Genomic DNA, 20,672 nt, shown 5'->3' on the forward strand with positions numbered 1-20,672 from the left:
TATTAAAAAAGCCTAATTAATTTATAAAAACTTTTTTAACAGCTAGCTAAAGTAAAGGCGTTAATACTAATAAATTAATAAGTATATTAATTATAAGATTATTAGGGGGATTATTAGTTAAAGCTATAATAAAGTAATTTAAAGTATTATAAAATTACTTTTTTTAAAATATTAATAAGGTATAAAATAAAATTTATTAAAAATATAAGGTAGGCTAAGGGTTTTAATTAAGCAAGCTTGGCTTACTTACCTTAGCTTAATTAAGCTGCGGTCAGCTGCAGACGGGGTGGGCCGACCTGTATTCACGGGGAGGGAGTAGTAGATGCACCCCATCGGCCAGAGCAGCGTCGAGTAACAGGCTTTGAAGCGGTTCCACCTAAAAACCGCCTTGGACTAAGCAACATAACGCACCATACAGCTTCTTTTCTTCATATGATGCGGAGTAGCTTGCGGACCCCGGCGGCCCGGCCAATATATGAGACCGATAGCTGAGACGGGACCTGGGAAGATGGAGATTATAAATGATAGTCGCGGGCTCTGGCCAACTTTCCAGCCAACCTGACCAGGATATAAAAACTGGAAAGCATACAGTATACAAAGATGACACATATCGATATCCAGATTACCAACGGTTCCCCGGAGTCTGTTGAGACTCGGCTTTTTATCAATGGCGAGGTACGGCCAGCGATTGCCTCCTTTTGTTGCGATGTCAGTCCGTTGACGCATAGCTTTAATGAGCATAGTTCCGGCCCTCGTCAGACGGGAAAACATTCAGCTTGATCAACCCATTCACACAGCAGTCCGTAGCAGAAGGTTCGTAAGCAGGGATGATACATGTCGACGAGAAAACACTAAACTGACCCACTGCAACAGTTTCCCAAGCCACTGAAGAAGACACCAACAATGCCGTCGCTGCGGCCAAGGCAGCGTTCCCGGCTTGGAGAGACCTCTCGCCCGCCCAAAGGGGCGCTTACCTTCACAAACTGGCTGCTCTGATCCGCGAAAATAACGATGAATTTGCGCGGCTGGAGGCCTTGTCTACTGGAAAGCCTGTCTCGCGGTACTTTGATGCTACCGTTGGCGCCGACACCTTCTCATACTTCGCTGAGGCGGGATGGACGGTCCAGGGAACCTCCAGTTTGAACACCCCCGGCCACTTAAACATGACTGTTAAGCAGCCGTATGGCGTCGTTGCTTGCATTATTCCGTGGAACGTGCCCATGGCATTTTTCGCCTTCAAGATTGCCCCTGCTCTGGCAGCTGGAAACACGGTCGTCTTGAAGAGCAGTGAGAAGGCGCCTTTGACTGTTAGGCTTCCATCGCCCCTATGCGGTTCGCTTTAGCTAACGCGCGCAGTCCGCCCTCGCAGCCAAATTAATCGCCGAAGTCGGCTTCCCTCCCGGCGTAATCAACATCCTCTCTGGCTTCGGTACACCCGCCGGTAGCACGCTAGCCTCGCACATGGACGTGCGCTGCCTCACCTTCACCGGCTCCTCGTTCACCGGCCAGCGCATCCAAGCCGCAGCCGCCGCGTCGAACATGAAGATCGTGCACATGGAGCTCGGCGGCAAATCACCCGCCTTGATCTTCGAAGACGCGGATCTGGAAAACGCCGCGGCGGCAACCCAGTTCAGCATCCAGTGCTTGAGCGGCCAGACCTGCATGGCGAACTCGCGCATCTACGTCCAGGAGTCTGTGGCTGAGAAGTTCTTGGCACTCTTCAAGGAAAAGTTCGGTGGTGCGAGCCTTGGAAACCCGCTTGATGAGGCTACGACGCACGGACCCCAGGTTGACGAGCTGCAGTATGAGCGTGTTAAGTCATATATCGGTATTGGTGAGCAGGACGGCAAGCTCACTCTGGGCGGTGACGCGAAGGATGGGTACTTCATCAAGCCGACTGTCTTCGAGAACGTCCCTGAGGATTCGAGGATCGTGAAAGAGGAGGTCTTTGGTCCCGTCGTTGTGATCAATACCTTCAAGACGGAGGAGGAGGCTATTGAGAAGGCTAACGCCACGGAGTTTGGTCTCTATGCTTCTGTCTTCACGAAGGATTTAGACCGCGCTGTGCGTGCTTCCAAGCTGTTGGAGGCTGGTACTGTTGGCGTTAACACTACGAGCCCTAATGTCGCCAAGGACATGCCGTTTGGTGGGTACAAGATGAGCGGTATTGGCCGCGAGGGCTTCATGCACAGTCTTGACAACTTCCTGGAAACCAAGACGATCTTGATCAAGATGAGCTCTTGAAAAACCAAGCTCAGGAGACAGAAACGTGGGATGGAGGAGGATATGACGGGACCGTATTGGCTACAACACGGCTTTAATTCGACCATAACCAGACTTTAGCGGAATGTTTATTTTTGCATAGAATGCCATTGCATATTGGTTATCAGATAATCCCTTGCAAGGTTGAGACAAGGATAGCATATACATATAGTGGTGGAGTTTGTCGATATGTCGGAGCCCTGGACGAAGAAGTCGGCAACAAAGTCGACGAAGGGGCCGCTGTCGCTGCAAACTATGAGCTTTTCCTAGTTGCCTCAACATTCACATTGTACCCACTCTTAGAGTCATAAGGGAAAGGGTTTGTGTAGTTATAGGTCGGCTCGGTCCCAGCGTAGGTCTGCTTGACGATTTCAAGAATTCCATGACCAGCCGAGCAGTCACCGTCTATCAGCGGGTTCGGCCATACCGGCGAGTGCTCGGACAAATCTCCATTTGACAGAGGCCCTGGATATGTTTGGTTGAGTCTCAGGTTCGTGGTGTCAACGTCATAATTGACATAGCCGGTTTTGTTGGCTACGATCTCGAGGATATTAGCTCCACAGTCCCAGCGTCCTAGAGATGGAAGGCCCCAATTGGCCGAAACAGACGCAATGACCGAGTAATGGGTGTAGAAGGTATTATCTTCAGTGCCGTGCAGGTTCTCTGGGACGGCACCTCCCAGAAGAATGCTAAAAATGCGGTTGGTCTTGCTGTATGTCTTATCCTCATCGAAGGTGATGAGGATAAGGGTATTGTTCATAAAGTATTCATTTTCAAGCAGAGGCGAGATCCAGCCGCGTAGCCAGTTTGCGGCAAAGGTGATGTTAGTGTCGTGGGCGTCGTTGGTCATATTTGGAGTGAAAAAAGCCCACTGGGGAAGTTTTTCGTTAGCGAGATCAGCATCGAAGTGTGTAAAGTTTTTGATCTGGCGCCCGCGCATGGTGTTCTCGGTGACCGAGTCGTATAGAATGAGTGGATTGTGCTTGCGCACGTAATCATCGTGGAAGGTCTCTTGATTTGAGTAGTTGAATCCTTGGAATCCCGGGTAGGGCATGTGTTCCTGGTACTCGCCCCATGCGATGTACTTGGTGTCAAGAATATCGACAATGGTCGAGACGTTAGCTGGAATCCGTTGGAAATCATCATTGTCCATGCCAAATGTGTCGCCTCCTGCTGCTGCGCAGTAGTTTGGTTCTGAAGGATGTGTAAGAGCGTAGAAGTTCGTGCTGTCCAGTCAGAACTATAGCAGTCGCAATACACATTGGACAGATTACTCACAGAGCTATCCCTTGTGTTGCCAGCCACTGCAGATTCTTGTCCGCCGCGGCATTCTCGTAATCCTATCGAGGCGAAACATTATTCCTCGAGGGTCAACTATAGTGAGCACAGCGGACCTACAATGTTTTCGAACCAGACCTGGAAAATCCGGTCGAAGGCGAGACCCTCGACATTAGAAACTGGGGAATACGGCATGACAGTGGCTGCACTGGCGGCTATGTCTGATAAGGAGGGTTCAGTTGTCGTCACAGTCCGAGCGAGGGTCGAAGCGATAGTCCCTAGGACAGTCGCAAGTGAGGACTTCATTGTGAATAATTCCCAGAGCATTGAGGGGTCTGGATGTTCGCGGATTCTGGAGAGACAGTCTGAGGTTGGTTGCTTATAGAGCGCAGCAAAGGGAAATTGTTGGTCACCAGCAGATGTCAGGGTTACACCCACTACTGCCGCACCCTCGTGTTAAGTATGCAACACCTGTCATCCAGGTCATACTCTCCCCTCACCTGCAACCCCTCATTAGATCTATGCTAGTGTGATAGGGCGAAGATCAGCAGGTATCGGAGAGTGGCCTTTGGAGCACCTTGCGGGCCACCCTACACTTCTTGGGAAAGCTTAACAAGCACTCATTCATGCACGTGGCTCAAGTCAACCATGCTCAACGCAGGCAGGCCTTTGCTGGATCGGATTGTTCGCATACTCCGCACACACACTGAGCTCGGCATCGTTTACTATAATAATACTGCACCAGTGCTACAAGCTTAAGGGAACTAATGGTGGACGATATGGGGTCCAGCGTTGAGTGGCTTAGTAAGCAAGGATTAGTGAGCATCGAGACAGTTCAGATCACGTGCGTGGATAGTCCGGCACCAACCTCGGCTGCGGGCGATCTGGGGAAAGCATGGACCTGGTCCCGACAGGTAACTTCCCCCCTAGGTGCTCCCTACCAGCAGGCTGGGCTTTCAATTTGACCGCACAATGATAAGACGATGAGCTCGACGAACTTTGCCGCTGCTCAGCAGCGCGTCCTTGAACGCCGTCGACGACGCGAGACCGAAGCCCAGAACCGACTCGCCGAACAACAACGAACCTCCGTCGCGAATCATCCCGCATTGCAACGACTTCCCTATCCCTTGAATACCCTACCACAATCAGGCTTCTCAATATGGAACGCGATCAGAGGTCGCGAAGGCACGAGGCCTGCCTTCCGTGTTGGCCAGGTTGACGCGGAATTGTTGGATGAGGAGTTGCTCGGCCTGCTGAAGGGACAGGTTGGGGATGCGCTCAAATACTTCGGAGTAGGCTTCACGCGACTGTTTCGCCTGATAAATGCTTACTTGATTCTCTAGCCGCATCTGCGCGATGATTGGTCCAACGAAATTCAACTCGTTCTCCGCGCGATTCTCTTCAAGCTCTCAATATGGGACCACGACGCTTCATACGGCGCCGCTCTCCAAAGCCTCAAATACATCGACAGCCGCAGCAAAGGCCCCGTGCACTCAACGCCTACAAAGCTCCAAAAATCTCTATACGGCCTCTTAACTGTCGGCGGTCGCTACGCATGGGACAAATGGGAGAATTGGCTCATCGCCCAAGAAGGCGGCTACGAGGAACCATCACAGGAAGTCCGGTCACTATCCCGGTTAACTAACATCTTCTCCACATCACACTCCATCGCAGCCTTTATCTCTTTTCTTGTCTTCCTCGTAAACGGTCGCTATCGAACACTAATTGACCGTCTCCTCCGCATGCGCCTTACACCCCCCTCCGCCCAAGCCAGCCGCGAGGTCTCCTTCGAATACCTAAACCGCCAACTAGTGTGGCACGCCTTCACTGAGTTCCTCCTATTTCTTCTCCCTCTCGTCGGCATCAGCCGCTGGCGCCGCTGGATCTCCCGCGCATGGCGCAAAACGATCTCCGCAATCCGATCAACAAGCGTTGACGAAGACGAAGACTCCGAAAAACAAGGCGAACTCGCATTCCTCCCCGAACGTACCTGCGCAATCTGCTACAAAGCCAATAATGACGCGACGACAGAAAGCGAAATCATGGCGTCTGCCTCAGCGGGAGCAGGGGGGATCATCGGCTCCGCACAGACTGACATCACGAACCCCTACGAAACGATACCCTGCGGTTGTATCTACTGCTTTGTTTGTATTGTCCAGAAACTTGAAGGCGAGGAGGGTGAGGGTTGGGTTTGTCTCAGGTGCGGAGAGCTTGTCAAAAAGTGCAAGCCATGGAATGGCGATGTCCTTGAGGAAGAGACAAAACGGAGGTCATCCTCGGGGAAGATTGTTGGGTTTGCTGTAGATGATAACGCTCCCTCCGAGCAAGAACAGGTGCCTGTGGGTGAGAACCCCGCTGGTGCCGAGACAGCATGATTACATATACCCAGAGCGTTTCAGGAATTTATACCTACTTTATATATCCAGCGTCGTTTTGAAACTATACCTATCCTAGCCTTTCTGTATTCAGAAATGATAATGATAAAGATAAAGCAAACACCGGTTCGCATGAGACTACCATAAAATCGACCACGGACTGAAATGGAGCTGGCGACCACGCTACGATACGATTAATTATATGTATCTACGCCCGCTTGTCATACTTGGAATAGAAACACCACCGCAACACGTCTTTTACTACTTACAGGTAGTATCCACTAGCAGAAGTACCCCTAAAGCCTCATAGGGTTGGGGCGGCGATTGATAGCTTGCTGGCCCAGGTGGAAATTGTATGGCCAGGGTCAGAGGTAAAGAAGGCCAGCCCTAGGTAGGGGTTCAACTGCACATGGTCTGTTTATGTATACTACCAGTAGGGTCCTACAGCTTCAACCGAACTGGTTCTATTAGTGTAAAGTAAAGGATAATTGTCAGTTGTAAGAAAACACGCTGTCTAATAAAACACAAAATGCAAAACACCACTCCAGTCAAACTACTGTACAACAGTCTATAGGTAACATAAGCAAGGCAAGGCAAGGAAGGTATCATCATGACTCGTGAAAAACAGTATAATACGCAATGGTATCGAACGCCAAAACCCAGAAAATAATAAGACAAAAGTAATTGGGAAAGGTCCCGAAAGCATGGCATCAAAGCGTCGGCGCCCTCTTCAGGCCAACGCAATATCGCACAAACAATGTATCAATAAAATGGCCGTGCCGGATTCCCGGCGGACGGCGTTTCTCGAATTCGTCGATGGCTTCTTGGACTCCAAATCCGCATCGTTCGATTAGATAGCTAACGATCAAGAAGCCGGTTCGGTTGAAGCCGTAGTGACAGTGGACACCAACCACGGGCCGTAATCGGGATGGGTCATCGGATTTCTCTATCTTCTCCGTGATTTCGTTCTGCAGGCGATCGACTAAAGCAATGAAATCGCGGACCTCATCTGGCGTTGGGGGTATTTTGGAGACGGTCGGATATTTTTGGTAATGGATACCGCCGGCCTCCAGGGAAGCTGGATTGTATACGGGGCTCTCGTGGCTGATGTCGATAACACAATATATGTTGTCGCGCTGCGCCTGAGAGAAAAGAACCGGATTGTGTTCCTCATCGACTTCGCGCAGCATCTTGAGCGCCACGAATGTGTTGGCAATCCGCTCAGAGACCGGCGGGACCTTCTTCCATTTCGCCAAGTTCTTGACATCCCATTTTCCGGACGTGTTCAGGTGCTGGAGTTGCCACCCGAGGTTCAGCCTGTGGTCGGCATGTTGGGCGACAAAATCCTGGATGATTCCCGCAAGCGTGCGGTATGTTGCACGGTCATATAACAAGGCATGGGACGCAGGTGCCGGAAGGACGACAGTCTTTACGGAACGTTTGGTTTGGACAGATCCATTGGATCCGACCATGGACTTCTCGTCTTGCTCTGGCTTAATACCGAACTTTTCCTCGTGGGCCAGGGAGTCAGGAGATTCCGAGGTCTGCGCAGGAAGTCTAGAGTCGGGAACAGTGGCGCTGCCGTCAGCACCTTCATTGACGGTCTTCTCTGTATCGCCAAAAGCTCTCAGAAGCTTTCGGAGTTCAGCAGGCTTGGTCACTGCATCCGATTCTCCGCCAACAAGCAAAACAGGTGTCTGGACACCAGCCCAAACTTCCTCTCCAGGAAGACCACCGACCGGTTTACCGTTAGAATATGAAGGAAGAGTTCCCCAAGCCATACGCCTCCAGACCGGCGTCTTGCTTTGTTTGTTGTACCGAATTTGAAGGCCGCGAGTCTCGTCATCGGCATCCGCGCCGACAAGCCGGGTAACGCTACTGCTGTAAAGGCCTCCGCGCCTATCCCATTGTCGCCAGAGGTCAAAGACAGGCCCAGGTATATACAGCAAACGGCGATAGGACGAAACTTCTTTGGGTGAAGGTGGTGACGCGCGAGGACAGATGGCCACGAGGCCAATGATATCATCCTTCAAGTCATGCCTGAGAGGTGAAGTTGAAGATGTTAGCAATGCTGACAGCGAACAGCCTAGACTGTGCGCAATCAAGACCACTTTCTGGCCCGCTTCCTTATCACGTTGTTTATCAATGGCTGTGGCAAGCAACTCCGCTAGAGCTTCGACCGTGTACGCATCCCACGAGGTAGGCGCAAAAGATGACAGCCCGCAACCGGGCAAGTCAATTCCGAAGCAAGGACCGACGTTTGAGAGGCTGGTAAGGAGATGGTTGAACTGCGCCAGTGAGCCTCCTAAGCCGTGTACAAATACCAACAGTGGGATCGGCGACGGCTTAGTTGGGAATTTATCCATCTGAGGATGTGGGCGGTAAAACGTCCGTATTGATGGGTACTCGGCGACGGAGGTGGTATAGGAGAGATATGTTGAATGCTTCTTCAATAGACCAGGGTCGGTATTGACCGCTGAGCATTGATCAGCATCGCCTGATGAGTTGCTCGAGGTATGATTACCATTCTGCGACTCGCTACCCTTCTGGGGTGCATCCTGGCTTGGGCGACTTTCGGCATGTTGCCATGACCCCGAACTCTCGTAACCGTCTTCGTCGGACGAGGTCACCGTGCCAGCGGATCCCTTGTGAGCATCCCTCTGAGAATGGCGAATACGTCGTTTCTTCATCGACCTAGAAGAACTTCCGCGCTGCAGGAGCGAAGCCAGCAATCCGCAGCCCACCATCATGACAGCGCAGGCGGCCAAGAAAACTATCTCGCCCTGGTTCACTGTCGGGTCCGAATCAAATGCATGAAAGGAGAAGGTAGATGCAACGAAAGGGGTTATCTCCAAGAGAGTGCAAGAGATATGACAACGAAGCAGTCGCAGGATACTAGTGTCAAGTAACCCTAAACGGGGACCGGGTGGAACAGGTAAGCTAGCATTGCGGGAGTTCATATTGGCATTTGCTTCGGTCCGGACGTTTATATAAAGTTGCGATCTAGCCCAAAGGACAACTGTTCCCCCCACTTCTCAAGGGGCCGGTCATGCAACCACACAGGGGGCGACGAGGATCCGTTCTGGAATGCGAATCGAACTCTCCACGAGACCGAACGGCGAGAGCTCTTTGGAGGAAAGGTCCGGTTAGGAGATAGTGAGGCGACAAGGCGGGTCCTTCAAGGAGAACGAGACGCTAGGGGGAATGATAGATCCTAGCTCTGGCTGCTCCGTACGTTGATAGGGACCTGGGCCAATGAGTGGCTCGGATGCAGCACGTTGACCGTCCAGTTGGGTCGGAACGCTTGCGGAGGGCTTATGAAGTTCCACTCGGAGTCTTGGACACTGGCCAAAACTTAAAGGCGCTCTATGAAGAGGTATGATGTATCGCTGGGCTGAACTGAGCTCGCAGGAGGTTTCCGACGGTGGAACAGCGGGTGTGACTCAATTTGGGACCTGGTCTGGACATCCGATATAAAGATTCTGTAATCGCCGATAGCTTGTTAGCAATACTGCCAAAGTATTTGGACGTTGTCCGCTCATAGGCGCATACTGGTTGTATTAGAAAAAGCAATGCGACAGGTTGAAGGCTGCTAATGAGCGACTGTCTTCCGCAGTACGGAGTAGATCCCCAGAATCAAGCGCGACAAAGAACCGTGCTGTGCGACGTGCGACAGTCAACTACCCAACCAGAGCTGGGCAATCAAGCTCATGAGACCCCTTGCTGACAGTGCCACAGAGGGAGTAGAGAGAGTGAAAAGCTAAGCCAGTCACAGCCATCGAAGCAACATCGTGAGTAAAGCGCCGACCCTGGTCCGGGAAACAGCAACAAAGAGTAAAAAACAAAGCGATGTGGGCCACCGCCGATGACTCAGCCCGCCCGTATGGTGCATGACCAAATTGTTTCTGCTTGACGATCAACAGTTTCAGACCTAGATGATCGACTGGCAGTCGGTGAGCTGGGAGATACTCGGCTTCGAGCTTGTCATATGATCTTCTAGAAGTTATCCTTAGCTTGAAGGGAAAAGGGGCGAAATACCCCCTATGGCGCATTCCATCGTAAATTCAAAACGAGCCCGGAACATGGAGCGGTAATTAATGATGTCATCGCTGTTTATCTACAATCATTGTTCAACAACCCATAACCTTGCTACAATAATAATTGTAGTAAACCTACTTGAAGGTATGGTGCGTCTTGAGGAACCATGAATAACCTCTATCTATCTTACAGCGATTCATATCCGCCAATGTGTCGATGAAAATACTTTGACCATTGCTGTTTTACAATCCGGACCACCATGACGATCTCTAGCCTCTAGCTAATCTGGTGCAGGCTCTTATATCCCAGAAGCTAGGATTTCAAGCCAATCAGTTGATCTCAAGGCAAAGACAATCCATATTTATATGGCTGTAAAAGGTATATAAATCCTGCTGAATCTTTGATGAAGCGCTCAATAGTCCAAATAATTGGCCTCAAAATAGATCTGTCATAGCGCCATGCGAAGCATCCCCAACTAGCCGGGCATATTTCGCAAGTACACCACGTGTCACAGTAGGAGCCGGTGGCTTCCATTCCTTCAGCCGCCGTTGAATCTCCTCATCCGAAACATCCATGCTGAGCTCGTTGTTCTCAGCGTTGATGGTGACCAAATCTCCGTCGCGGACTACAGCGATGGGTCCTCCAACTGCTGCCTCTGGCACGATATGTCCGACGATGAAGCCATGAGAGGCACCGGAGTACCGACCATCAGTAATCAGCGCCACGTTGGCGAGTTTCGCGCCCATAAGAGCCGCACTAGCTTTGAGCTGTTCCGGCATGCCTGGTCCTCCTTTAGGACCTTCGTAGCGAACAATTATCACCAAGTTCTCTCCGCGGGGGATCTTTCCATAAGTCAACGCGTCGTTGAGCTGGTACTCCTTGTCAAAGACGCGTGCCTTTCCGGTAAACTTGGTTCCTTCTTTGCCTGTGATCTTGGCCACGGCGCCACCCGGAGCAAGGTTACCCTTCAGGATCTGGAGGTGGCCCGTGGGCTTGATGGGGTTGTCTAAAGGTCGGATGATGACCTGGTCGTCGGGCAATGACGGAAATGAGGCAACGTTTTCAGCTAAAGTCTTGCCGGTAACGGTAGGAATATCGCCATCAATCAGGCCAGCTGCAATCAACAGCTTATGAACGGAGGGAATGCCGCCAATCTCGTAGAGGTCGGCCATGAAGTATTTCCCACTTGGGGAAAGGTCTGCAATGAATGGAATCTTATTGCTGACTCTTTGAATGTCATCCAAAGTGAGGTCAACGCCTGCGGTTCGGGCCATGGCCAGGAAATGCAGCACGCCGTTGGTGCTGCCTCCCAAGGCCATAGTCATGACGAGGGCGTTCTCAAAGGACCTCTTGGTAAGTAGGTCGCGCGGACGAATATTCTTCTCCAGACAGGTCTTTATAGCATCAGCTGCCTTGACACACTCTCGCATCTTGGTTGGTGATGAAGCAGGAGTTGATGATGACCCAGGAAGAGACAGTCCCATGGATTCAATAGCGGTCGCCATTGTGTTTGCGGTAAACATGCCTCCACAGGCACCTGCGCTGGGGCAGGCGTGCCTTTCTAGGTCATCCATGATTTCGTCCTTTGTCTGGCTAGTATCACCTCCGTCGTCGGGTTGGCGCAGCGTGTCGTAGGCGTAAGCACCGGCAGCCTCGAAACAAGAGCCAACACTAATGTTCTTCCGGAGTGACTGAGAGTAACCCTTCTGGATCGTACCACCGTAAATCATAAGGGATGGTCGGTTGTGCCTGGCCATACCCATTACAACACCTGGCATGTTCTTATCACAGCCCGGTATAGCTATGCAAGCATCGTGATATTGAGCGCATGTAACGGTTTCGACACTGTCGGCGATAATCTCACGGGATTGAAGCGAAAACCTCATTCCTGCGCTATAGTTAGGACGAAGTTCCTTATGATAGTACCGCACAAGTGTAGTCTAGCACCAATGCATACCTTCACTGCCCATGGAGATAGCATCTGAAACTCCAATAGTATTATATTGCCAGCCGAGCATTCCTCGGTCAACCACAGCCTTCTTAGCAGTCGTCGCAAGGTCCAGGAGATGCATATTGCAAGGGTTTCCCTCCCACCAAACGCCTGCTATTCCGACGTGGGGGCTTTTTGCCATAGATTCCTTGTCGGGAACGCCAGCAGCATAGAGCATGGCCTAATTGATCCATGAGAGTCAGTTGGTGGATGCATGTACAAGGTACAGTGTCCGACTCACCTTTGCACCGGGGAAGTCATGGCCACGAGTGATGTGTGTAGAGTGCCGATTTAAGGCGAGGGTTCCGTCTGCATGCTTTGCATCGCTTGGGAGGACGGGGAACTCGATATATTTGGGTTCCTGGAGGGGAGGGTTGTTTGTAGGTTTCGTGGGATCCATTGCGGGGTAACCAGAAGTAGGAACGCTCGGATTTGTCGTTACAAGTCAATGGACTTAGAGGACGAGCTGCGAGTTATATAGGAAGGTGGGAAAGCTCTGCCAGCTCGAGATCAAGCCACGAAGCTCGGGCAATGTGTGGGATCGGCATCGGAGCCCCTCCAGAGTCCAGAGTCCAGGCCTCCACAGTCGGACTTGAGTCCGTTGCGGGGAAGCAGTCAGCCAATTGCCCGCCCTCTGATTAGCTGTTGCTACTTATCCATGCAGAGTATACCTCACCCATATTGCGAAGGCAGAAAGACCCATTGTAGATACTCCGCGATTGACTTGCAATGAATAATCGGCAGAGCGACTGGAATTTCTCACTCGGAATTCCACTCGGCTCCCCAGGCCCCCGTGACGGCCCTCTTGAGGACGATGGCCAACTCAGAAAAGAGCACCTACACTACTTTGAACACAAGTAGCATCAGGAGCCTGTAATCTGAGAGATTCTGACACGGCGCTAATGATGTTTTAGAACTGCGAATAGACCAAGCAATCAGCGTACCGCTAAGAGGCAGAAGCGCCTTGATCCTGGTACAGCCTCACAGTAAGATATTTTGGGACGCAAAACCACATTCACTGGCCATGATAACTTCTGTAGGGTTGGATTCTAGCGCGCGCTTCCACTTGTCCTTAGACGTAGCCTGTAAATTGCTTCAGAAATCAGTATTTAAGCCATTTGCGTTGTGATCTGGCGTCCTCATCCTCCAGCCCACAGCTTTCCAACCGAATAAAGGCCTTTTTACAGAAGCTCCAGTTAGACAGTATCCGGTGGTATTCGTCCAGAATTCTCTTTTTCCAGCGTGTCTGGAAACTCTCCCGCCCTATCAAGACTTTGAGCAGGTTACTAGCATGGTCGCCAACAAGAAGCGACTGTACGTCGCTCTCTATCCTAGCGGCATTCCCAATAACGAAGAGCGAAAGTAGGCGACCACTTATGCTATTCTAAGCTTTTCACATAGCAGACGCTAACGACTATCACAGGTATCATTGGGGTTTCCTAGTCGGGCCTAAGATGGAGGGTGGCGGCGACGTGCCAGGCAAGCGATATCATGTCAAAAACAACCCAGTCAAAGGCTGGGAGTATCAGGAGGTCAATCTGCCAGATATTCGGACCACAACCACCTTACTCGCACGCATTTTGATTGCGAAGATTGAGGATGAAGAGCGTCTCGTCGCTATCATTCGAAGTATACCTGTCGTACAGAACGATCCAGATTGGAGATGTCGTACGTGGCTCGCACATGCCTTAGCAGCGATGACGAAAGACGGCAAAGCTGTAGGGACGTCAGAGCTAGATTGGCATAAGATTGAAGCACTGCCAGACGATATGTTGCAGATAAAACGTCCGCTGGTCGTTACGAAAGCGCGGCAAATCTTGCGGGACCCAGACCAACTTGGGACATGCTTGCGAATAAGCAAATCGTGCCTTGATTGCAGCTATGAAGATATCAGTGCAGTAAGGCGTCTCGTCGCTTGGACCAGTTGGGCCTGGTTGTAGTGAGCAGTCGCATGCCTATTGCGAGAGCACGATGTCTGTCCGCTTGTAATCGATTTCATGTTTTCGATTTCAGAAATCTCCCCACCACCTGTGCCGAACCTTCTCCATCCCCAATTCAGCAGGAAATTGGTCGAGAACCTCGCAAACTCGGTCTCGCCATTCTGTTCTTGTAGTGTTGCCGAGCCAAACAGACGTGTACTCCCAGTAGTGGGGATACCAGCCCGAAAACTCCCAGTCGATGATACTTATAATCTTGCCATCCCGTACTAGGACGTTAGAAGGGTTCAGGTCTCCATGCGTGAATACTGGTAGAGGCCATAGCCCATCCTGTTTGAGGGCCATCTCTTTAATCTCTTCCCAGTCTTGTTCGTCGCCCCAAGTTGAGTGTTCCGCTGGTTGCAAATAGTCCCTCAGCCAGAGGTGGAACTCATTGACGGACTTGAAAGGACCGAATCGTGGGCGAGACCTAGGTATGCGCGAATCGCGAAGCGAGCCACCCACGCAGCTGCTGACTCCATTGCCCTTGGGTTTGAGAGATCGCAGCTCTTTAATCATGCGCTGTAGGTCAATTAACAATTGTTGACGAGATTCCTCCGTTAGCTTTGCCCAGGCATTTGGGGCTTCATCGCCTCGCATCCGTTCCATGACGATATAAGCACGATTCTTCCGAACAAAAGAGCAATAAACCTTGGGGACAGGAATGGATGTATGCTCTGAGACAAACTTCATAGTTGCCGCTTCGGTTAAGTGGACCCAGGGATCCGTCTTGACAACCTTATGAGGCGATATACGCAAGCAAGAGCCACTGCGCGAGTAGAGCCTCGCGGTAGTCTTCAGAGCCAGGAGCGTCATGAAGCGGTTGATGGCGGTATTGTTAATCGCTAAACCTTCAGTGCCCTTATGTTGGGTCGCCATCCCATCTGGAGGGGGCACATAAGACAACATCTTGCTATGTTGATCTGGTCAATGTCAAAGCTCCTGGACTGAAAGATGAGTTGCACAACAAACGCTAGTGGCTGGCTTATTCTGCTTAGTAATTGTGACCCGACCTGTGGCTGCCTCAGGCGACACTCTACTTAGGGTACGGCTAGACCCGAACAGGCTAAGCGAAGCGCCCACAACCAACCGAGCGGCCGCCATCCAACTCCAATTGTGTGCGAGTGAAATTTCGACTCTCAACGACGACGACAACCGACGACCCATCCCTCTCACCTCGCCCTTCAACTCCCCGTACACCTTCACTTCGAGGTCACAAGTCGCCAAAATGGGTGGTGTCACCGTTCGCGATGTGGACGTAAGTTGTCACTTTACCTGTCCTTCTGCACCTGCACCTTTACCTGGCAACGGCATGGCATCTGGCATCAAGAGGCGGACGCAACGCAGTCGACCGGTACGATGAGCACGGACGGAGGAAATATACTGGATTCGCGGGCGACAAAATACTATGGGCGGAAACTTTGATGGCCGAATTCTTCGAGACGGATTTCGAATGTGGATTACGATTCGATCGGCGACTGCGACTGCGATGCGAATACAAACACTGAAATTGAATGGATGGAATATGCACAGAATCAAACGTTGCCAGGGGAGGAAGGGTCATACAGAAGGGCTGAATTGTCGACGGTCGAATCGTGCTGATATCTTCGTTACAGGCGCAAAAGTTCATTGTGGCTTACGCCGCTTTCCTGAAGCGTCAGGGAAAGCTCCCCATCCCTGGTTCGTCATCTTTTCTACGGCATATATCAGATTCGACATAGCTAATGCGACCGCGTAGGTTGGGTTGACACTGTCAAGACCTCCGCCTCCAACGAGCTCCCTCCCCAGGACGCCGACTGGTACTACGTCCGCGCTGCCGCCGTCGCCCGTCACATCTACCTCCGCAAGACCGTCGGTGTTGGCCGCCTCCGCAAGGTTCACGGCTCTACCAAGAACCGTGGCTCCCGCCCCGCCCACCACGTCGACGCCTCCGGTGCCGTCGACCGCAAGGTCCTCCAGTCCCTTGAGAAGATCGGTGTCCTCGAGCAGGACGAGGACAAGGGTGGCCGCCGCATCACACAGTCTGGTCAGCGTGATCTTGACCGTATCGCCAAGACCACCGTTGACGAGGAGGAGGAGGATGACGAGTAAATTAGTGTCGGATTCTAAACTAATGAAAAAGTCCTGACGTTTTACCTTCCTCCACTTCTTACTTCTCCACCTATATCCACGGGATGAACTCGACTTGAGGACCAGGTGAAACGGGGCTGGCTCTGGCACAAGGGACGGCGAACGGAGCGGGTTGATCGGATGAGAGGAATGGAATGAACTGAGTTCACATTTCTTATGTTTCATATTCCCATGTTCAATTGAGGCACTATACAGCCTACACCTACACAGTCCACAGTCCTGCGTCACTCTCAGTTGAGAATAGATCATGCGTAACGATACCCTGGCTCCTGCTCTATTTACAGTACTCGACATATCCAACATATTCTTAAGCCCGCCGCAACCGACATCTTCTAATTGACGGTCCCCAATCTATCGTACTCCATACCTACCAGACTTAGCCCCGCACCAGCCTTATCTATCCCATTCCCATCTATTTCTTCCCCGACTGAGCCGAGGGATCCTACATTCGTCCATTAGCACCTCCGCAGTCCGCACCTCCCCTCCATCCATACGTATCCACCCCAAGTAAAGAGGAAAGGGAGAAAACCCACCAAATAAACCTGATAGAACCTCATCCTCATCCCCTCACTAAAGTCAAACACCACCCGCCCGGCCCACTGCACCTCCGTCGGCTCCCCCTCGGGGTTATTCCTAAGCACATACTCCACCGTCCCGTAGAGCATGAGCTCGTCCTCGCCGCCAAAGAACACCTTCGTCGGCGTGTGCTTGCGCGATGCGACGTGTGTCCAGAGGCCGTGGCGGAGGGTGCGGATATCTGCGAGCATGTCAGTGTCAGTATACCTAAGTTCGAACCGAGGACTGGGTGCGAGTACCATCGGCGCCCTTGGCGGTCTTCGGGCCCATGATCAACGTCGCATCGGGCGTGAATGAGGCGACGTAGGCGTCGTGCTTGGACTCGGTGTCGCTGATGCCGTAGAAGGATTCCATGAAGGAGATCATGTCCGCGGCTTTTGCGGGTGAGAGGGTCGAGGAGGATGCTATGTTGTATGACATTTTGGCGGGTTGGTGTTGTTTCCGGTGCGGTGGGTTGATTATAATATTTGCTTAATGTTGTTTATTTGGTCTTTATGTACGTAGAGAGAAAATCAGTGTAGAAATGGTTGAGTGAAGCTGTGATGTCAAGTCAGATGTATGGAGACGTTTTCGGGCCGACATAGGGTCGCTATCCGATGAGATCGGATAAGGTGGGTTTCTTCCATTTTCAGCGGTTTAGGGCTTGGACGAGATACTTGATGGCATTGCTGGTTATTGTAGTTGGTTTAGACATAATATAACAAGAATCAAACCCTACGTAAGGCGGGTAAATCCATGGTCTCCTCGACGTGCGCCTGTATAGATCGAGATCGGATCGTGACCCAGCGTCTTGCTGTATATACCGTGACAAACACTCTGGGGTCAATGCTTACAGTTGCTGAGGCATATAAATGATCATTGATAGTTGACAAAAGTCAAAGAGCTGGTTTGCGTAATTGGCTGTGTTCGGAGAGAAGTACTCGATGGCGAACGGTCGAGACGAAGCTGAACGCAGAACCCTTGGATTGATTACCCTGCTTGTGACGAAACGCCATGCGCTATACGATTTGTGAATACTATAACAGCTGTTACACCACGCCCTGACGAGCCTGGTAATCTTATATATGCTTTTAGTAGTTCAGGCAACAGCGGGGTGGTGATACTTCGGGTGCAGGATGTCATAATCGGGACGGACGGTATGGCTTCAGCCAGCTGTTGGTTTAACTAGCAGTAGATCAACGTAGCATACTTGACGGATACTGTGCGCAAACAAGCCCTCCGAGCCTATGCTGAGCTGGATTGTCGGATTGAGGGCTAGGAATCAGTACCTCGGCGAGTCGGCATTGATATCAACCGAGCTCATATCTGCTAACATAGTCGGGTTAGAAATAATTTCTCCAACAACACCGCGGATGATGACCCCCGACGACTCGCAAGCAAGAACGGGGAGCGCGGAGCTCAATACTGCACAGTCTGCGTGAGGTCTATGTGTAAAAAAAACATGATAAGTATTTTGCTCGAGTCCAGGGCGTATACGGACCGGCCACTGCATTCAATGACGGCCTGCTCAACGGCTACCGACATAAACGCCGTTGAGTCCTCGGTGGCCTTCGCCGAGCAGGCACAGCTGCCATTGTGTAACAGGGGCGGAGATTATGAGTTGACTCAGATGCATCAGCAAGGCTGGTTCCCGTTAGACAGCTGTATAATCGAAGTGGAAGGTCCGTGCTATGATCCGGGCCCGAGAGAATGTGGTTCTCGCTCAGTGGGAGAAGTATTTGCTGCGATGGCCCTGTAAGGGTGAAGAGGAATGGACACCCACTTCTGCAGGGCCTCTCCAAATCGACGTTACCCCTCATCGTTTGTTGATCACACTGAACAGCAAAGCATAAGCCGGGATCAATTGGTCGATCTGCATGGCACGCAGGCGAGTGCCTGGGTTCGGCTGATCATCGCTCTAGACTTCTCCGGATCCGGAAGACCGGGGTGGTTGGAATCTCGAGAGCGTGCTTCGAGTCTTTCGGTAACGTTGCACTTCGTGCATATGTAAACCTCGAGTCTTATTCTAAACTGGCTATACGAATGCTGTCGATGCGTGCCCCGCCCCCACGCCCGCGGAGTGGAAGCGTTATCAATGCAGTGGTCATGCCTCCAAGTGTCCAAGGGCCCTGGCGCAACCCGAGGAGCAGATAAACGAGGCAAGGAACGCGAAAAGGCACCAATAAGCGAGAAAGCGTCATCGGAGGCTTGGGGTTATGCTAAGCAGGCCTGGATTGCCGCATCCGTTACCCCGCTGTACGCACAGAGACATGATTGTACTCCGCACACTGTAAGTAACTGTATGTACATCGAGTGCTGTGTGTTGAAATCGCGGGGCATGATTGGACATGGCCGAATTGGTTGACCGGTGGCTAGAGTTAGTCTTTTTCGACAGGGTAATTTGACTATTCGACAGGGCTTTCTGAAGCGGAACCCCAATTGGGAACGGGTGCTGACATAATCAACCCGTTGCCGCTTCCTAATCGGGTTTAGCTTGGCGGCAGAATACTCCGCGCGGACACGCAGCGCTTCGAATTCCGACTTCTTATACAAAATTCAGTATTTAAACTGCAGGCCAAACATGCGTAAGTTCTAACTATTAAACTGGCACTTATACTAACCAATAAATAAGAGGCCTAGAATTCAATTACACCTAGCATTAACTCCGGAACTCCCACCGGAACAATACCTCCCCCGCGGCCCCGGCCACGGCCACCACCTCAACCTCCGCGAATTTCTCCTTGCTCCGCTTGTACTAGCTCCGGTGGCTTTAGTTCTTTATTCTCGCTATTACTACTAATAATAATAACTTCCCAATCGGGCGCTGGCGTGAGGCTATTCGCAGTGGCCTGCTGTTGGTTCTTAATAAAAATCACCACTAATTACATAAGGAGTTAAGACGTGGCCGACTTGGCTCGGGAAACGGAAAAACTATCTATCCAGACCGCTTCCTAATCGGGGTTCCGCTTCAGAAAGCCCTGTCGAATAGTCAAATTACCCTGTCGAAAAAGACTGACTCCGGTGGCTACCACGTCAATTTGAAATCGGACGTGAGGCACCTGCACCGCTGCGAGTTCAGATTCGTTGAGAATAGTGTGTTCCAGGAGACTGCCGGAGCAGGATGGGGAGAAGAGGGGCCCACGTGAAGCGTTTGGCGGGAGGTTGTCGTCTACCAAGATTCATCCAGAGCACGGGCTCGCAGAATGGAGCCCACTGGACTCCTGATGGCCAAAGTCTCGGAAGCTCTTATTCTACCGACGGTCCACCAAGGGGGGCCCCACCCATCGGTCAGTATTTAATACGTTCCAGTTTGTATGGTAGTAATCATACAATTCAGAACTGTACGCTGGCCTTGCTATGTTGGCCTCCCCCACGCCCGACCTGGTGTTAAAACTTATAGTAAACTCGCTAAGTTACGCTGGTACATTATATTGTATGAGAGATCACATAGAAATCGATGTACCTGTAGAACTTATAAGGTTCTCAATGAGGAAGAGTCAGAAACGAATAATTACAGGGGCGGTCAGACCGGTCTCGGCCAATTAGAAAGCAGTATTCGCGCCGATTTGGCAGAATTTAGACTTTCCAAAGAACTGCCATAAACACCATATAATTCAAATATATATCTTGTTGTCGGATATCCAGTATTCACTAAAATAGTAAATAACTCCCGAACTTTATAGATTTAGACGCTTAAAAAACTTTTATAATATAACTTAACCTTGCCCTTTTAATATATCTACTTTATTTTAATTTTTATCGCGAATTCATGGCGCAAAATGCTTGCAAAGTTGGGAGTACGATCACAAAGGAAGCGGCACGTGAGGTTCGCGCGCTTCGTTTAAATGGAGCTATACTTTATATGGAAACCCCTATATAAACAAAAGCCACAACAAAACCAGGCACGTATTCCTCTACACATCCCTACCAGGTAAGCCCTCCGCCGTCACCAAGCCAAATTCTATGCTAATAGACCTCCGAATAGCTTCACGAATACAGGTACTTCAAATTGTATGCGATTCTCTATAGAAAACCAAGTACCAGCACGTCAACGGCCTCACCAACGCG

The 20,672-nt window shown here is 51.0% G+C and overlaps 9 protein-coding genes across 9 annotated transcripts; 4 read left to right on the forward strand and 5 right to left on the reverse strand.

Annotated features, from left to right (window-relative positions):
- Positions 1-600: 600 nt before the first annotated feature.
- Positions 601-2,244, forward strand: DSM5745_00882 (aldehyde dehydrogenase family protein; the record flags this gene model as incomplete). The annotated part of the gene is made up of 4 exons (XM_026742898.1): positions 601-675; positions 744-813; positions 874-1,307; positions 1,357-2,244. 4 exons carry the CDS (start codon positions 601-603, stop codon positions 2,242-2,244), a joined length of 1,467 nt encoding a protein of 488 aa, XP_026608743.1.
- A 569-nt stretch (positions 2,245-2,813) lies between these two features.
- On the reverse strand, positions 2,814-3,846 carry DSM5745_00883 (acid phosphatase PHOa; the record flags this gene model as incomplete). Its single annotated transcript, XM_026742899.1, has 4 exons — positions 2,814-2,835; positions 2,871-3,488; positions 3,541-3,602; positions 3,661-3,846. 4 exons carry the CDS (start codon positions 3,844-3,846, stop codon positions 2,814-2,816), a joined length of 888 nt encoding a protein of 295 aa, XP_026608744.1.
- Positions 3,847-4,523: 677 nt separating this feature from the next.
- On the forward strand, positions 4,524-5,915 carry DSM5745_00884 (pex2/pex10/pex12 family protein; the record flags this gene model as incomplete). The annotated part of the gene is made up of 2 exons (XM_026742900.1): positions 4,524-4,832; positions 4,884-5,915. The coding sequence occupies 2 exons, from the start codon at positions 4,524-4,526 to the stop codon at positions 5,913-5,915; spliced, it is 1,341 nt and encodes a 446-aa protein (XP_026608745.1).
- Positions 5,916-6,625: 710 nt separating this feature from the next.
- Positions 6,626-8,662, reverse strand: DSM5745_00885 (RNA 5'-triphosphatase domain-containing protein; the record flags this gene model as incomplete). The annotated part of the gene is made up of 2 exons (XM_026742901.1): positions 6,626-8,391; positions 8,440-8,662. The coding sequence occupies 2 exons, from the start codon at positions 8,660-8,662 to the stop codon at positions 6,626-6,628; spliced, it is 1,989 nt and encodes a 662-aa protein (XP_026608746.1).
- Positions 8,663-10,387: 1,725 nt separating this feature from the next.
- ilv3B (putative mitochondrial dihydroxy acid dehydratase) lies at positions 10,388-12,343 on the reverse strand (the record flags this gene model as incomplete). The annotated part of the gene is made up of 3 exons (XM_026742902.1): positions 10,388-11,841; positions 11,911-12,124; positions 12,185-12,343. The coding sequence occupies 3 exons, from the start codon at positions 12,341-12,343 to the stop codon at positions 10,388-10,390; spliced, it is 1,827 nt and encodes a 608-aa protein (XP_026608747.1).
- Positions 12,344-13,234: 891 nt separating this feature from the next.
- DSM5745_00887 (uncharacterized protein) lies at positions 13,235-13,883 on the forward strand (the record flags this gene model as incomplete). Its single annotated transcript, XM_026742903.1, has 2 exons — positions 13,235-13,305; positions 13,367-13,883. 2 exons carry the CDS (start codon positions 13,235-13,237, stop codon positions 13,881-13,883), a joined length of 588 nt encoding a protein of 195 aa, XP_026608748.1.
- Positions 13,884-13,952: 69 nt separating this feature from the next.
- DSM5745_00888 (uncharacterized protein) lies at positions 13,953-14,828 on the reverse strand (the record flags this gene model as incomplete). Its single annotated transcript, XM_026742904.1, has 1 exon — positions 13,953-14,828. One exon carries the CDS (start codon positions 14,826-14,828, stop codon positions 13,953-13,955), a length of 876 nt encoding a protein of 291 aa, XP_026608749.1.
- Positions 14,829-15,147: 319 nt separating this feature from the next.
- DSM5745_00889 (40S ribosomal protein eS19) lies at positions 15,148-16,010 on the forward strand (the record flags this gene model as incomplete). The annotated part of the gene is made up of 3 exons (XM_026742905.1): positions 15,148-15,177; positions 15,536-15,599; positions 15,658-16,010. 3 exons carry the CDS (start codon positions 15,148-15,150, stop codon positions 16,008-16,010), a joined length of 447 nt encoding a protein of 148 aa, XP_026608750.1.
- A 451-nt stretch (positions 16,011-16,461) lies between these two features.
- On the reverse strand, positions 16,462-17,045 carry DSM5745_00890 (uncharacterized protein; the record flags this gene model as incomplete). The annotated part of the gene is made up of 3 exons (XM_026742906.1): positions 16,462-16,491; positions 16,544-16,806; positions 16,865-17,045. The coding sequence occupies 3 exons, from the start codon at positions 17,043-17,045 to the stop codon at positions 16,462-16,464; spliced, it is 474 nt and encodes a 157-aa protein (XP_026608751.1).
- Positions 17,046-20,672: the final 3,627 nt, after the last annotated feature.

This window comes from Aspergillus mulundensis (genome assembly GCF_003369625.1).
Source record: "Aspergillus mulundensis strain DSM 5745 chromosome Unknown scaffold_0, whole genome shotgun sequence".
Taxonomy (NCBI): domain Eukaryota; kingdom Fungi; phylum Ascomycota; class Eurotiomycetes; order Eurotiales; family Aspergillaceae; genus Aspergillus; species Aspergillus mulundensis.